The sequence below is a fragment of the Pelophylax lessonae genome, assembly GCF_965119305.1.
Source record: "Pelophylax lessonae genome assembly, chromosome: 4".
Lineage (NCBI taxonomy): Eukaryota > Metazoa > Chordata > Amphibia > Anura > Ranidae > Pelophylax > Pelophylax lessonae.
The window spans coordinates 535,942,404-535,958,558 of NC_138771.1; the positions used below are offsets into that span (position 1 = coordinate 535,942,404).

The 16,155-nt window shown below is 47.6% G+C and overlaps 1 protein-coding gene across 1 annotated transcript in view; it reads right to left on the bottom strand.

Moving 5' to 3' along the window:
* GMCL1 (germ cell-less 1, spermatogenesis associated) overlaps positions 1–16,155 on the bottom strand; it is a 295,564-nt gene that overhangs the window by 123,412 nt on the left and 155,997 nt on the right. The window contains exon 8 of the mRNA XM_082254811.1: positions 9,915–9,999. Coding sequence (XP_082110937.1) covers positions 9,915–9,999 — 85 coding nt within the window. The remainder of the gene's footprint in view (positions 1–9,914; positions 10,000–16,155) is intronic.

Here is a 16,155-nt window from a genome sequence, read left to right on the forward strand (position 1 = left end):
GCTGCAGACGCAGCCATGCCCTTCCGAGGTCCCTCAGAAAGGACAAAGAGAATCAGTCTTCCGAAAGGATTCAGTGGACGACAGGTAAACCCTGATCACCCTGACAACATCCAAGGAATGCAATGCAACCTCCTTGGGTGCTTAGGCTTCGCACAGAGCGAAGGCAGGACAATGTCCTCATTAAGGTGAAACTCAGATACCACCTTCGGAAGAAAAGACGCATGAGGTCGCAAGACCACCTTATCCTTGTGAATCACCAGGTAAGGAGAGCGGCAAGACAATGCCGCCAACTCCAACACTCTGCGAGCCGAAGTGATCGCCACTAAAAAAGCAACCTTCTTAGACAGTAGAGGCAACGATATCTCCGGGATGTTTTCAAAGGGAGAACGCTGCAACGCGAACAGAACTAAAGTTCAAGTCCCATGGAGGCAAAGGCTCCCTCTGGGGAGGAGCCAAATGTCGCACACCTTGAATAAAGGTGCGAATCAAGGAATGAGACGCCACAGGGCATTGGAAAAGAATAGCCAGTGCAGAAACCTGGCCCTTAATCGTGGCCAGCGCCAGGCACTGGTCAACACCAGTCTGGAGAAAAGCCAACACTCTCGACACAGAGTACGAGCAAGGGGAGAACCCCCTGGACTCACACCAGGTAAAATAGGCTTTCCAGGTACGGTAATAGATTTTACCATATTAGGTCTTCCTAGCCTTGATCAGAGTAGGAATGACCTCTGAGGAGAAACCCCCGTCTCTCAGGACCTGGGTCTCAACAGCCAGGCCGTTAAAGCCAGTGAATGTAAAGCAGGATGGAAGATCAGTCCCTGAGACCGTAGATCTTCCCGCAAGGAGGCGCCACTGCCAGGTAAACAACGTCGGCGTACAAGGACCGGCACGTCCAGTCCGGCGCCACCAGAATCGCCAAGTGCGGTTCCGAGGTTAACCTGTGAAGGAACCTGGACAACTGAATCGGAGGAAAGGCATACATCAGGCAATACTGATGCCAAGGGGCCACCAACGCATCCGAGGCGTCCGTCCACGGATCGCGCATTCTTGCCACGAATCTTTCCACCTTGTGGTTTAGCCGAGACGCGAACAGATCCACATCCGGGGATCCCCACTTCGTACACAGCATTTTGAAGACCTCCGGGGTGCAGGGACCATTCCCCCTGGTCCAGGGTCTGGCGGCTCAGATCGTCGGCCTGCCAATTCTCCACACCCGGGATGTGAACTGCTGAGATTGCCGGGACATGAGTCTCGGCCCAAGACAGAATGTCGGTCACCTCCCGGGCCGCCCGGGCACTCCTGGTGCCCCCTTGGTGGTTGATGTAAGCCACCGCGGTAGCATTGTCCGTCTGTACCCGAACAGGACGGGCCCGAAGTCGATCCGACCACTGGAAGAGAGAGCTTGATCGCTCTCAATTCCAATATGTTGATCGGAAGGGAGGATTCCTCCCCCGACCAAGTGCCCTGGGCAGACAGGTTGCCAAGGACTCCACCCCAGCCCGACAGGCTGGCGTCCGTGGTAATCACCGTCCACAGCAACGGACGGAAGGATTTGCCTTCTGACACAGCCGGGGACTGAAGCCACCACAGAAGATCCATTCTGGTCCGGCGACTCAATGAGACACTCAGATCCAAGGACTGAGGTAGTCTGTCCCACCTGGCCAGAATCTCCGCTTGAAGAGACCGTGTGTGAAACTGAGCAAAGGGTATCGCCTCAACCCTAGGGACCGCATGCAGGTCCTGAGTGACGAGGATGGCTTGTCCCTAAGGGACCTGATCTCGTCCTGTAAGGTCCAGAGCTTGTCCTCCGGCAAGAACACCTTCGCTTGAGCAGAGTCCAGAACCATTCCCAGATAGGGAAGACGAACCGAAGGAGACAAGGTTGACTTCTGCACGTTGATGGTCCATCCGAACTCCTGGAGCGTCTGTACCGTGGTGGACAGATCGCGCAGCAGGTCCTGGCGGACACTCGATCTTAAGAGGAGATCGTCCAGATATCCCAAGTCCGCAATGCCCTGAGCCCTTAGCAGGCCTAGAACAGGCGCCAACACTTTTGTAAAGACCCTTGGAGCCGAAGCGAGACCGAAAGGTAATGCCACAAACTGATAGTGGTCCTCCGCTATAGCGAACCGAAGGTACCTCTGGTGACCCTCGAAAATGGGGATGTGTAGGTACGCATCCTTTAGGTCTATAGAGGCCAGGAACTCCCCTGGGCTCAGGGAGGCCACCACCGAGCGGAGAGATTCCATACGGAACTTTTGAACGCGCACGAAGTGGTTCAGTGCTTTCAGGTCCAGAATAGGACGCACCTTGCCCTCCTTTCTGGGCACAGTGAGCAGATTGGAATAAAACCCCCGAAACCTGTCCCGATGAGGCACCGGGACAATCTGGGCAAGGAGGTCCTGCACCGCTTGATGCAGGTCCTGCAGGCGCCCTGGGGTCAAATGTAGATTTGAGGGAAAAAATCTGTCCGCCGGCCGGGAAAGGAATTCGATCTTGTACCCTGACCGAATGATTTCCTGAACCCACCTGTCTGGAATTCGGAGCAGCCAAGGTTGGAGGAAACCGCGCAAACGTCCCCCCCACCCCAGAAACGGGTGAGGGCGCCCCTTCAGGCAGAGGCGGATTGACCTGCCGGACTTCTGTTTTCCCATCCAGGGCTTCTTCTGGCTACCTTGGCCCTTGAAGGGCTTGCCCTTGGTTTGATTCCGAAAGGCACGAAAGAACCCTTGATTGGGTCGAGGGGCGGAACCCCGCTTGCCACGAAAGGACTTGTTCTTCGGGTTCTGGGGCAGCATGGTGCTCTTGCCCCCCGTGATGCCTTTTACCAAGGTATCCAACGCCTCGCCGAAAAGGCGAGAACCAGCATAGGGAAAATCAGCAACTGTTTTCCAGCTCTTCAGCCAAATCAGTCGACGGTTAAGCACCGCAACACTAGATAGGCATGCTACCAAAGGGGCCTCATTTAAGGCCGCATCGCACAAATACATGACTCCTTGGTGAATTTGATCCACCATAGCCAGCGTGGCAGGGGGGGCAGAGTCAGACGCGAGGTTGCATCCAAGCACCTTAGTCCAATCTGCCACCGCCTGAGCCACCAGAACGGACGCGAAAACAGGTTTGAGCAAGGAACCCGCCACCGTGTAGGAATGGCGGGCTAGAGACTCCAACCTTCTGTCCGTGGGATCCCGAAAAACTGGGGTCTCAGTAGGAATCAAGGTAGCCTTGTTTAACACGGCCACAGTGTGATCCACCTGTGGAGGCACACACCATCGCGATTCCGTAGCCGGCGCAAAGGGATAAAGTAATTTAAACCGACTAGGTACCACGAATGGACGTTTTAAAGTGCGCCATAGTTCATTCACAGTGTAATTAAACTCAGCGGGGCAGGGAAAAACCTGCGCCGACTTGCGGGTCCTATGTGTACCAAAGGAGGACACAATGCCCGGAGGACTGGGCTCATCCTCCAAATATAGTGTTTATTTAACAGAAACAATCAACTCATCCATGGTCGCGCGTTCTTCAGGCGACCCCGGGGGAGAAACCTCAACCACCTCCGCCTCCCCCTCAGACCCCAGAGGGTCCAAGGATGAGCGAGACCCTGAAAAGGGCACGCCGCTGCAGCAGCCACATCACCATCTGAATCAGAGGAGATAGATAATCTGGGTCTCTTCCTAACAGCACGTTCAGCCATCAGTACCTCCATTTTGGACACTAAAGACGCCACTACGGCGGACAAATCAGGTATAACAAGGGCCACAGCAGGACTGGGGTCCCCCACCAGAGCTGGAGGGAATTTGCTGTCCTGAGATTACATTGTCCAAGTTAGAAAACAAAAGTGCAATAAAAGGTACAGCCCACCGCTATATGTATAGTGACTAAAGACCCCCCAAAAGGAGAAGAAACTGAGCCAGGAATGACACAACAGAAAGTTATGGAAGAGACAGTCTGCAGAGCCCCACAGAGCGTTACCACATCGATCGCTGCTTCAGAGGAAAAGGAAGTGAGGTCATAAGAGGCTGAACTATAAGCTGCAATAACCCAGGGAAAATGGCTGCCTATAGAACTGAATGGGAGGCTTCGGGAAAATGGCCGCCGAGCATGTGCTCGGAAAGATCAGTCTGCCACACGCAAGATGGCGCCGGATGGCGCCAAAACAGCATGTAATGTCCCATATTAAAGATGGCGGACCACGCGGTTTTGCCCCACTGCGGCCGCCACACACATCGTCTACACCCCCAGTAAAAAACCCCGAAGTGACACAGGGGAAGGGGTCCCCAACAATACACAGCACCACAGCGCATGTACAAAAGACCTCCGCAGGGATCGCCACAGGGAGCCCCACACAGGCACAGACATGGGGGACACACAGCAACACAGGACTGCCACCCCAGACAGAGGCCCCACACAGAAGTACTTACCTGTACCAGATGGCGTGGGGTGCCTCTATGAACGGAAAGCCGCTGTCCTCATCTGACAGGGAATGCCGTTTGCCAAGGACAGGACACTGCAGCACCGCAGATGTGTCCAGTGATGTAGCCACCTCACAGGCTGCATCCCTGCTGCGAGGTCGTTCATAATGCCAGGACGAACACATGGCCGAACTCTCGATGGCGGGCTGGGGATCCCTCTGACCCTCTGCCCGGTCAGTCCGATTCCCAGCTCCGCAAGAATCCATCTTCATCCGAAGAAACTACTAAAACTACAGCTGACAAAATAAACAGCTAGTATATCAAAGAAAAAAACTGACATTTTCAAAGAAAATCAAAGAAAAAAAAAGATTAGAAAGGCTGAGACTGGAGCCCCAGCACAGGGAAAGCCTAACTACTCCTGACGCTAGGCAGAAAAAAACTGAGTTGGGAATGTGATCACTGCAGGGGGGTATTGACCAGTGGGACAGCCCCCATGGGTGTGTCTATGCAAATGCTTTTGTTCTTTTGACTAAGTCTTATGCCTAGCTACTCCTGCGGAGCGGAAGTCAATACCCAATAGTGATGACAGAGGTGGCGGCGACTGTCGGGAGGACATAAGAGAAAGTGCAGTTTTTCAGGAGTGCCATTTTCATTTAAGAGCAGGCTAAAGCCTGCTGTCAGCTGACATTACAGTGCCGGCCCAGACAAGCCGCTTAGAGCCTGAGCAGCCTCTCCAGCCCCCTCCACAGACCAGCTCTCCAGTGAGCACTGGAGAGGTCAGAGCAAAGAGCCGGGCACTGACAGTTTGCAGGCTGAGACCCGAGAGCTGAGTGATTAGCGTTGATTGTTCAGTTCTTGGTCTTGGAGGTGGCAGGGGACAGCTGCAGCTGGGATTGGTGCTTCCGCCATCTAGGCAAGTATATTTTGTTTTTGGGATTCTCATATTTTAACCACTTCCCGCCCACCCTATAGGCAAGTAGTGACGGTGGGAAGATGGGTGCATTATCCTGACCCGCCGTCATATGACGTAAGGCAATCGGTGCTGCGGTGTGTCTATACTGACGTAGGCTCTTTACCATGTGACCAGCTGTGTCCAATCACAGCTGGTCACATAGTAAATAGGAAGAGCCATTGATCGGGTTTCCTCAGTTTGTGCCTGACAGGCACGAGTAGAGGAGAGCCAATCTGTGGCTCTCCTGATGGGGGAGGGGGGGGGGGGGGTCTGTGCTGGCAATCAGAGCATTGAAGGGGCTGTAACTGCCATGTATTGAAGTGGTTAAAGGCCAAATACACCATAACAGATTTCAGTCCTATGTTGACACTGGTGGGAAAAATCTCCTGCTCATTTTTCGAATATTTCCAAGGCTGGAGGTATAAGATTGGCATATAGTAACTTGTGTCTCTGCTACTTAACATGAAGAGAAAATAAAAATATTTTCTTGACACTAGACTACCCAATAATAGATTTACACTATAGAAAATCCATGGCACATTAATTTGGCTTAATTTTCACAACAGTAGGGCATAATGGAAATTACCTCGCCACTGGTGACTGAAGCATGTATAAAATAAAGCACAAAAAACTGGAAGCTTCCATATTATAGGCCATGCCATTTTCATTTTAAACTAGGTTTTCTATAACGTACTATAACCTGAATCCTGACAACCGCTCACAGGCCAACTCCAAGGGTGCATTGCAATATCTATGCTGTGTCACCTCACTCTCTCGGCTTCTAGCATTTTCAATCATGTTAAAAATTTCCCAGGCAGATTTGCTTAGTATCTTTGAGACAGGTTTTAGTATAGATATTTCTGTTTTGCACTTCAGGCTTTCAAATTTTGAGAGACAGCAAATATCCTGCACTGGATATGTAAGGAATAACTCTGCATCACAAGCAGAGTTTTTTTTTTTTTTATAGATAACCAGATTGACAGAAGCAACAGGGGTGATAGATCAAAGAATTGAGCACATGCATTCAAAAACTGGATTTCAATAAACACGCAACTTGTCAGAACAGAAAACTGGCTTTTGTACTAGCCATAAAATCCTTCCCTTTAAATCCATTAAGTAACAAATGGATTCTTTAACAATGAAGCTGGCTATACATGCTCAATTTCCTTGTACAATTTTCTATTCGATTTACCATTAACCATATAATATGGGGTCAAACGAAACAACACTTTTGGCCGTATCTTATTAGGCAGGCCTTTGTACTGTCTAATAGCTATGTAACTATCAACTTCCAAGCTGACCTCAATGCACTGTTTCATCGGTCAACTATGTGGCAAATGAGGTTTAATGTTGATAAATGTAAAGTTATGCACTTGGGGGCTAAGAATATGCATACATCATACATACTAGGGGGAGTAGAACTGGGGGAATTCATAGCGGAGAAGGATCTGAGTGTTTTGTTAGATTCTAAGCTTAATAGCATGCAATGCCAAGCTGCTGTTTCCAAAGCAAGCAAAGTCCTTTCTTGTATTAACAGAGGCATGGACTCCAGAGAGAGAGAGCGATATCATTTTACCCCTGTACAAATCATTAGTAAGACCTCATCTGGAATATGCAGTTCAGTTTTGGGCACCAGTTCTTAAAAAGGATATCGGGGAACTGGAGAAAGTGCAGAGAAGGGCAACCAAACTGATAAGAGGCATGAAGGAGCTCAGCTATGAGAAAAGATTAGAGGAATTTAATTTATTCTCTCTTGAGAAGAGGAGATTAAGGGGAATATGATCAACATGTATAAATACATAAGGGGCCATATAGTGAACTTGGTGCTGAGTTATTCACTTTAAGGTCAACACAGAAGACTCTTTACACCTTGAGGGAAAGAAATTTAGTCTCTAAATACGTAAAGGTTTCTTGACCGTAAGAGCTGTGAAAATGTGGAACAGACTCCCTCCAGAGGTGGTTCTGGCTAGCTCGCTAGATTGCTTTAAAAAAGGCCTGGATTCTTTTCTGGGTGTACATAATATAAATGGGTATGAATTAGTGATCGACCGATATCGTTTTTTTAATGCCGATACCAATACTTTTGTCATCGGCTATCGGTATCATCCGATATATTTTCAGACATGTAAAAATATTTTTTATTTTTCTAAAGGTACTCCTTGTGGAGGGATCTGGGGGTCTAAAAGACCCCAAACCCCTCCTCGGCACCGAAAAGCATTCAAAATGCCAAGTTTGGCTGTTTTGAATGCTGTCAGTTTTTAAAATTCGGCGCAGAGTACCCGGAAGTGATCTCATGACATCACTTCTGGGTTTTTTTACATGGAGATCCGGGTCTTCTCTTCGGCGGCGGTGGAGGTAGGACGCCCGGGTCTCCCGGTGGGACGGGAGACCAGAGCGAGCCGCGGAAGGCAGTGGGGGGGCGACGTCCCCTCTTGTTCTTTGTAATGACAGCCGAGCGGCTCCTCAGCCGCATCGGTTGTCATTACAGGTCAGCCGACCGTCGGCTATGGACACCGGTACCAGGGTGATGCCTCTAGCTGCAGGCATCACCACAGTACAAGCAGTTTCCCAAAAGATCGGCAATATCCTTAACCTGAGGGGGCCGATTCCGATATATGTCGGGGAAAGTGCATATCGGCCCCTGATATATCGGTGTTGCCGATAATCTGTTGATCCCTAGTACGAATATTTATAGGTAAAGTTGATCCAGGGAATATCCGATTGCCTATCGGGGGATCAAGAAGGAATTTTTTTTCCCCTGCTGTAGCAAATTGGATCATGCTTTTATATTGTAGGCCTGTAAGTCTTAGGAATAAAAGTGATTAATAAATGAATAAAAAAATAAAAATAAAAGGAATAAAAAACAGTAAAAAGTGCAGGCAAGGCACTGGACAAACAGATTACAATGTATCATGTCATGTTTTGCATACTCCTTTGAATTTTCCATCCCGTTCTGCCCCCCTGCGTCATGGCGCTCGCAGGGAAGGGAACTTGGAAGACGGATGCCGGTGTTCTATCAGAATACCACTACCTATCAGATTCTACAACTGGAAATGATGTTCGGACAAGAAAAACTTACTGCGCATGCGCCATGCATTCCGGACATCTTCTTACCAGTGTTAATTTCGTCGACTAAAACGTTTTCGTCGACTAACACAATTCAGATGACTAAAATACGACTAAAACTAAAATGGCATTTTAGTCTTAAGACTAAAATACGACTAAAACTAAAATGGCATTTTAGTCAAAAGACTATAACTAAAACTAAATCGAAATTTGCTGCCAAAAATTAACACTGGTGCATGCTCAAAGCATAAATAATAACATATTAGATTTTTCACTCCAGGACCAGCAGTAGTATATAATGAGTTTGGAAATTGTAGAGAAATGCTTAAATAATGCATTACAAATTACAATTGAACTACACCCATTCGATTATAGATGACTAAAATGAGTTTTAGTCGACTAAAATGTAGGGCGTTTTAGTCGACTAAAATATACTGGAGTTTTAGTCGACTAAATACGACTAAAACTAAAACACTTGCAGAAGACTAAAATAGGACTAAAACTAAAATGCCATTTTAGTCCTAAGACTAAGACTAAAACTAAATTGAAATTTGCTGCCAAAATTAACACTGCTTCTTACACCCAATATATAACTTAAATTTTTTTTTTTTCGTTTTTTGTACAGTCACCAGTCCGTGTCCCTGATCACTGCCACAAAAAATGACTTAAAAAAAAATAAATAAATAAAAACCTTTCCATGTCTCTTACTAAATACCTTGGACTGTGTACATTCAAAAAAAAAAAAAAGAGTCATTTTGTGGATATTTGTACTGTCCTGACATTTTTGGGCCTGAAGAAATGATAGGCCATCAGTACATCAGGATTGATCATATACGATAGTTTGTGGACTCCAACTATCTTACAGACTAAATAAACACATTTGGGTTATTTTCATCAAAGAAATGTAACAGAATACATTCTGGCCTAATTTTTTTAGGAGCAATTATCTGCAAACTTTTTATAACAAACGAAGAAATACAAGTTTTTTCAAAATGTATAGTCTTTCATAGGCCTAAAAGCTGGGGGGAGGAGAAGCAACAGTACACTGATCTTTCCACTGGAAGGCTGTGCAGGTGGGGGGGGGGCAGGATAAGTCTGATTATTGGAGGGGAGCAGGCATAGTTACCAGCAGAACTTGAGAACTGACAATGATGTGTTCTCCTGCTTAGTGTGGTCAGGTTTTGATAGGAAAGCAGAGAGACTGGCAGGTACACCTGGGATATCACACAAAGGAAGCACTACAAAGATCAGGATACTTTTTCATATAACTACATTGTACAGCAGGTACATATTAGGAAGATGAAGTGTTGGGGAAACAAACACTTTAATACCACTGTACATTAGTGCGGACATGCTCTTTCAGCAAGCTTTTCCAAAGCTTGCTTGTCCACAGCAAATGGAAGGAAAATCAGTAGTCACTGTATGGACTGTATGTATGTGTTGCAGATTTGACAGCAAGATTGTCCATTGACATATTTGGTTACCTTTTTTAAAGCAGTGTATACATCCATTTCTACCTGCATTACCAGAAGGTCAGGAGATGAGATCAGCTGCTTCATCATATGGATGCTGCAAACACAAATATCACTTATTTGGATAAAGTAAGAAAACATGTGTTAAAGAGCACAATACCTTAAAAAGAAAAAGAAAAAGAAAAAGAAAAAAAAAAAAAAAACACAACAGGTCTAATGCTAAACATCAGCGAACATTCTCAACTGTGAAAAGAAAAACCATCAGATGCAACACATTCTTGAACCTACACACCCCTGTACTGGCTTTTGTAAACTGCTTGTTCTGTGTTACAATTTCATTAATGCCACCAAAGTTGCATTTCAACTTTAACTAGCTTCATTTATGGACTTTATTCAGTGCTGTGGATAAAAGGAAGCATTGATACTGGAATAACCAATGTTGTCTGCTGATCTGGACTGCTAACAAACTGGCAAAGGGATCTCACAACAATTGATTAGGTGTGTGTAAAACAAAAGTGCTTACAAATAAAAACAAAAAACGAACCCTTTTGAGAAAGATAATCAAATGCATTTAATTAAATCAAACCAGAAGTTAAGGCTGGGTTCACACTGATGTGGCCGTGGGTTTGTGCCTGGGGTCTGGTGCGTCCCTGTTCACTGTTGTAGGTGCGAAATCAGATTCAAATTTGTGCATGTATTTGCACCTGAAAACAGAGCCAAAGACACACAGGACCCTTTTCCAATGTTAACCGCGGCGCCCTAGAGCTGTGTGAATCGGCTCCAATTCGCATCAGTGTGAACCCAGCCTAAAAGTTTATTAAAAAAGGTGAATACACCCAAAGCTGTCAAAAGCCATCGAGTCATCTAGTGGTTTTATATTCCTCTTACATTGAGGTGTTACATCTCCTAAATTCATCCGACACAAGAGGTTTGCCAATTTGGTGACTACTCCCAACTGTTGAGGGATTACATGAAAAAGTGGAAAATTAAAGCTTATCTCCCGATATACAAGCAGTGAAGGAAACTGGCTTTAACTTTCAAAATGTAAAAATGTGTTGCGCAGAGTAAAAATCTATAAAATATAATAAATATCTTCAATAAATGCCTGATGCGTTTAAAGTTCAAATGGGTGTAACCCTAATAATCATAATTAATATAAATATCTGATATAACATGAACAATGATCCAGTGAATATTTCAAAAAATCAATATTATATAAATATACTCAGTAAATGCCCTAAATTTTCATAAAGGTAAGTGATGTAAATGTTCAAATGATCCAGTGAATATTATAATAAATTGCTATGATATAAGTGATCCGGCGAATATTATAAAAGATTAATATAAGATAAAATTGGATTTTTTGTAAGAACTTACTGTAAAATCCTTTTCTCTTAAGCTCATTGACAGACGCAGTCCTCTTGATTAATATCAATTGGGTTATACTGCCCTCTACAGGAGTAGGACACTAGGCAGAAGAAAACGTTCTGGCCACACCTTAGTGGCAGTCCCAGAGGGTATATCCTCTCTCTCCCTGCTACAGGATGTTAGTTATGTCACAAAGCAGTGTCAGAGAATTTAACCCAACCTAACTCAAAATAGAGGGGCGGGTACTGCGTCTGTCAATGAACTTAAGAGAAAAGGATTTTACGGTAAGTTCTTACAAAAAATCAAATTTTCTCTGTCGCTCATTGACAGACGCAGTCCTCTTGATTAATATCAATTGGAACATCCCAAAGCAGTGCCACAAATGAGGGGTGGGATAACGGAAATCAAAATCCAATCCAGAAGGCCCAACCGGTGCCAACTACAAGTCTTAAAGGCTCATCAGACAAAAAGGATGAGACTCAACTGAAAACCCCTCGAGGTAGACCAATGGTCTCCTCAAATAGTGGCCTGCAGAACCTTGCGGCCAAAAGAGGCATCCGCCGATGCCATCACATCAACTTTATAAAATTTTGCAAAGGTATGAACCAACGACCATGTAGCCGCCTTGCAAACCTGAAGCACTGACGCCTGATGGCGGAAGGCCCAGGAAGCACTAAGCGCCCGAGTGGAGTGCGCCTTAACAGGGAACGGAGGAACCAGACCCTTAATAGAATAAGCCTGTACCACCGTCTGTCTGATCCATCTGGAGATAGTCGCGGCAGATGCAGGCAACCCCTTTTTAGGGCCATCCATGATCACAAAAAGTGAATCCGTCTTACGAAACGAGTCCGTAGTATTCAAGTATACCCTGATCGCCCGAACCACATCCAAGGAATGTAAACGCAAACTCCCGAGAATGACTGGGCTTAGGACACAGGGAAGGTAGCACAATATCCTCATTTAGATGGAAATCTGAAACCACCTTAGGAAGGAAGGATGGATTTGGACGAAGAACCACCTTATCCCTATGAACCACCAGATATGGGGAACGACAGGACAATGCGGCCAGTTCTGACACCCTGCGTGCAGAAGTGATAGCCACCAAAAAGGCCACCTTCTGGGAATCTCCCTAATATTTTCAAAGGGAGGTTTCTGAAGAACCGACAGCACCAAATTAAGATCCCAGGGTGGCAAGGGTGCGCGAACCGGCGGAGCCAGGTGCCGCACACCCTGGATGAAATTCCGCACCAAGGAATGAGTAGCCAGAGGCTTCTGAAAGAAGATTGCTAGCGCCGAAACCTGACCTTTGATAGTGCTCAAGGCCAGTTTCTGCTCAACCTCCTGTAGTAGAAAAGCCAAGATTCGGGTCACCGAATAAGAACGTGGAGGAAACCCAAGGGATTCACACCATGCGATATAAGACTTCCATGTCCGATGATAGACTTTTCTGGAAGTCGCTTTCCTCGCTTTAATTAGAGTAGGAATAACTGAAGCTGACAAACCCTTGTCCTTCAGCACCTGGGTCTCAACAGCCAGGCCGTTAAAGCCAGCGATCGTAAAGCAGGATGGAAGATCGGTCCCTGAGACAGCAGATCCTCCCTGAGAGGAAGTCTCCAAGGAGCGTCCGCGATCAGCCTGATCAAGTCGGCGTACCAGGCTCGATGAGGCCAGTCCGGAGCTACCAGGATAACTGGGATTCCCTCCACCTCTATCCTGCGAAGAAGTTTCGGCAGCAACTTGAGAGGAGGGAAGGCATACAGTAGCTGATACTGCCCCCACGGGGCGACCAGCGCGCCTGCGGCGTCTGCTAGAGGATCGCAAGAGCGAGCTACAAACCTCCGCACCTTCCTGTTGAGCCGAGATGCCAACAGATCCACATCCGGGGTGCCCCAACGAAGGCACAGTTGGTGAAATACCTCTGGATGAAGAGACCATTCCCCTTGATCCAGAATCTGACGGCTGAGATAATCTGCCTGCCAATTCTCCACCCCCGGAATGAATACCGCGGAGAGAGCTGGAACAATTCGTTCCGCCCAACGAAGAATGCTGGCCACTTCTATGGCCGCCAGAACACTCTTGGTGCCCCCTTGGTGATGGACATAAGCCACGGCCGTGGCATTGTCCGACTGGATCTGAACCGGGCTGCCCCGGAGCTGCTCGGTCCAGTGAATCAGACAAAGTCTGATCGCTCTCAGTTCCAATACATTTATCGGTAACCTGGATTCTTCCAGGGACCAAAGCCCCTGAGCAGATAATCTGCCAAGAATTCCTCCCCATCCGGATAGACTGGCATCCGTGGTGACAATCGTCCAGTATATCGGAAGAAATGACTTCCCCTGGCTGAGCATGGGAGACCGAAGCCACCAGACCAGAGACTCCCTGGTCCGCTCGCTCAGCCGGATCCGATTGTCCAGGGAATCGGGATTCCGGTTCCATTTGAGAAGAAACTCCTTTTGAAGGATTCGGGTATGGGACTGGGCAAACGGTACTGCCTCGAAGGAAGCCACCATCAGTCCCAGGACCCTCATGCAAGTCCGAAGGCAAGGCCAGTTGACGGACAGTAACAACTGAATCGTTGACTGAATCTTCTGGAGTTTCTCCGCAGGGAGAAACCCCTTTGCCAGGGATGTGTCTAAAATTAGGCCCAGATATTCCAGCCTCCTGGTGAGAACCAGAGATGACTTCTGCAGGTTCACCAGCCACCCGAACTCTTGCAAAGAGATCATAGTGATCTCCAAGTTTAGCAACAGAGCCTGCGGAGACTCCGCACGGAGAAGAAGATCGTCTGGGTAGCCTAGAACCGAAATGCCCCTCTGTCGCAACAGTGCCAAAACTGGGGCCAATACCTTTGTGAAGACCCGGGGAGCAGAGGCGAGACCAAAGGGTAACGCCGCAAACTGATAACGGTTCTCTCCTACGGAAAAACGAAGGAAACGCTGATGTCCTGCGTAAATGGGAATGTGAAGATAGGCATCCTTGATGTCTATGGATGCCAGAAAATCCCCCTAATGCAGGGAGGCCACTACTGTGCGAATGGACTCCATCTTGAATTTTTGTACCCGGACAAAATGATTGAGTGCTCTCAAGTCCAGAATTGGACGCACCTTGCCCTCTTTTCTGGGTATTGTGAATAGGTTCGAATAGAACCCCTGAAAACGTTCTGTCCAAGGAACGGGGGCCACCACTCCTTGTTGCATCAAATCCGTTACTGCCCCCCGCAAAGCTTCTGAGCGGTCCAGGGATAGTCAGATATTGGAAGGGAAGAATCGCACCGGTGGAAGTGATCGAAACTCGATCTTGTATCCCGACCGTATGAATTTGCGAACCCATTTGTCCGGGATTCTGGAAAGCCATGGATCCGGAAACCGGTGAAGACGTCCCCCCACCCCAGATATGGGTGGGGGCGCACCTTCAGGCTTTAGTGGTTTTATCTTCAGCTCTGGAAGGGCCGGACTTTTGTTTACCCGACCAGCGCCCCTTAAAACCCCCTGGAGGGGCTTTGGAGGGCTTTGCCTTATCGCCCGCCCCAGCGGGGCGAAAAAACTTATGAGCGGAAAAGGAAGGCCCCCGTCTATGACGAGGTCCTTTACCCTTAGTATTCTGTGGCAAAAAAGTGCTCTTGCCCCCAGTGAGATCCTTGATAATCTCATCCAAGGTGGCCCCAAACAGGCGATTCCCTTGAAAGGGGAGATTAGCCAAAGCTTTTTTGGAACCTTGATCCGCCGACCAGCACTTTAACCACAACACACGCCTGAGGACCACTGCTGAAATCGATACACGCCCCAACAATGGAGTGGCATCCAGAGCGGCGTCACAGACAAACTGTAGCCCTTGTATCATCTGCTCCAGCAAGTCCGATACTGCCGGGGGGATACTTCTCCCCTCTAGGTCACGGCGTAACAACAACTTCGTCCATTCTGTCAATGTTTGTGAAACTAAACCAATGGTAACCACTGGCCTAAAGGCTGACCCTATCAGGGAAAAAATGGAGCGGGATAAAGCTTCCGCCTTACGATCCACCGGATCCCTAAAGGACGGAGCGTCCTCCAACGGGATAACAGTAGCTTTATTTAGCCTGGAAATCGGTGAATCCACAGATGGTGGTACCGTCCATTTTTTAAGAAGGGATTCCTCAAACGGATAGCGCCTAGCAATCCGTTTGGAAATACCAGGGGTTCGTTTTGGACGACCCCATTCCTCTTTAATTATATTACCAAAACATTTGGGCAAGGGAAACACCTTCGCCATCTTGGTAGGTTTGAGAGTACCAAAAGGAATTTCAGTATCAGCTACCTCTGCCGGTGTAACTTCAAGTCTTAAGGTTTCCCGGACAGACAATTAATGCATCCACCAACGCTTCTTCTTGTGCTATGGCGGAGGCAGAAACGTCCTCCTCACTATCTGAGGAGACGGTACCCGAGACACAAGCCCCAGAAGAGGGACCTGCAATCGCAGCGACAGGCTCAGAATCTGTATCTGATATGTCAGATGAAATCGGGGTAGGCGGGGGTCGTTTCTTCGCCCCCCGTCCCTGACAGGCCACCTCCACCCGGGATACAAAAGACTCCCAAGACCGCTGATAATGCATCTATAGTAAGTGGAGAGTTGGAGGGTCCCGTGGTCACCTCGAGGGGATCAGGTGAGGATACATGTGTCGCAGGATCCATGGCAAAGCCAGGAACCTCTCAGCAAACAAATGACAAAATTTGAAACTAAAGAAAAAAACATTTTCTCTTTAAAGTAATCCCTCAGCGCAATAGCGCCCCTCAGTGACCACTTGCTTTGGAGCCCCCACAGAGAGAGAAGAGACACCCCCACGGCTTACCACCTGATGCACAGAAGTTCCTACAGGACTGCTCTCAGCGCGGTCTTTACAGGACAGGAA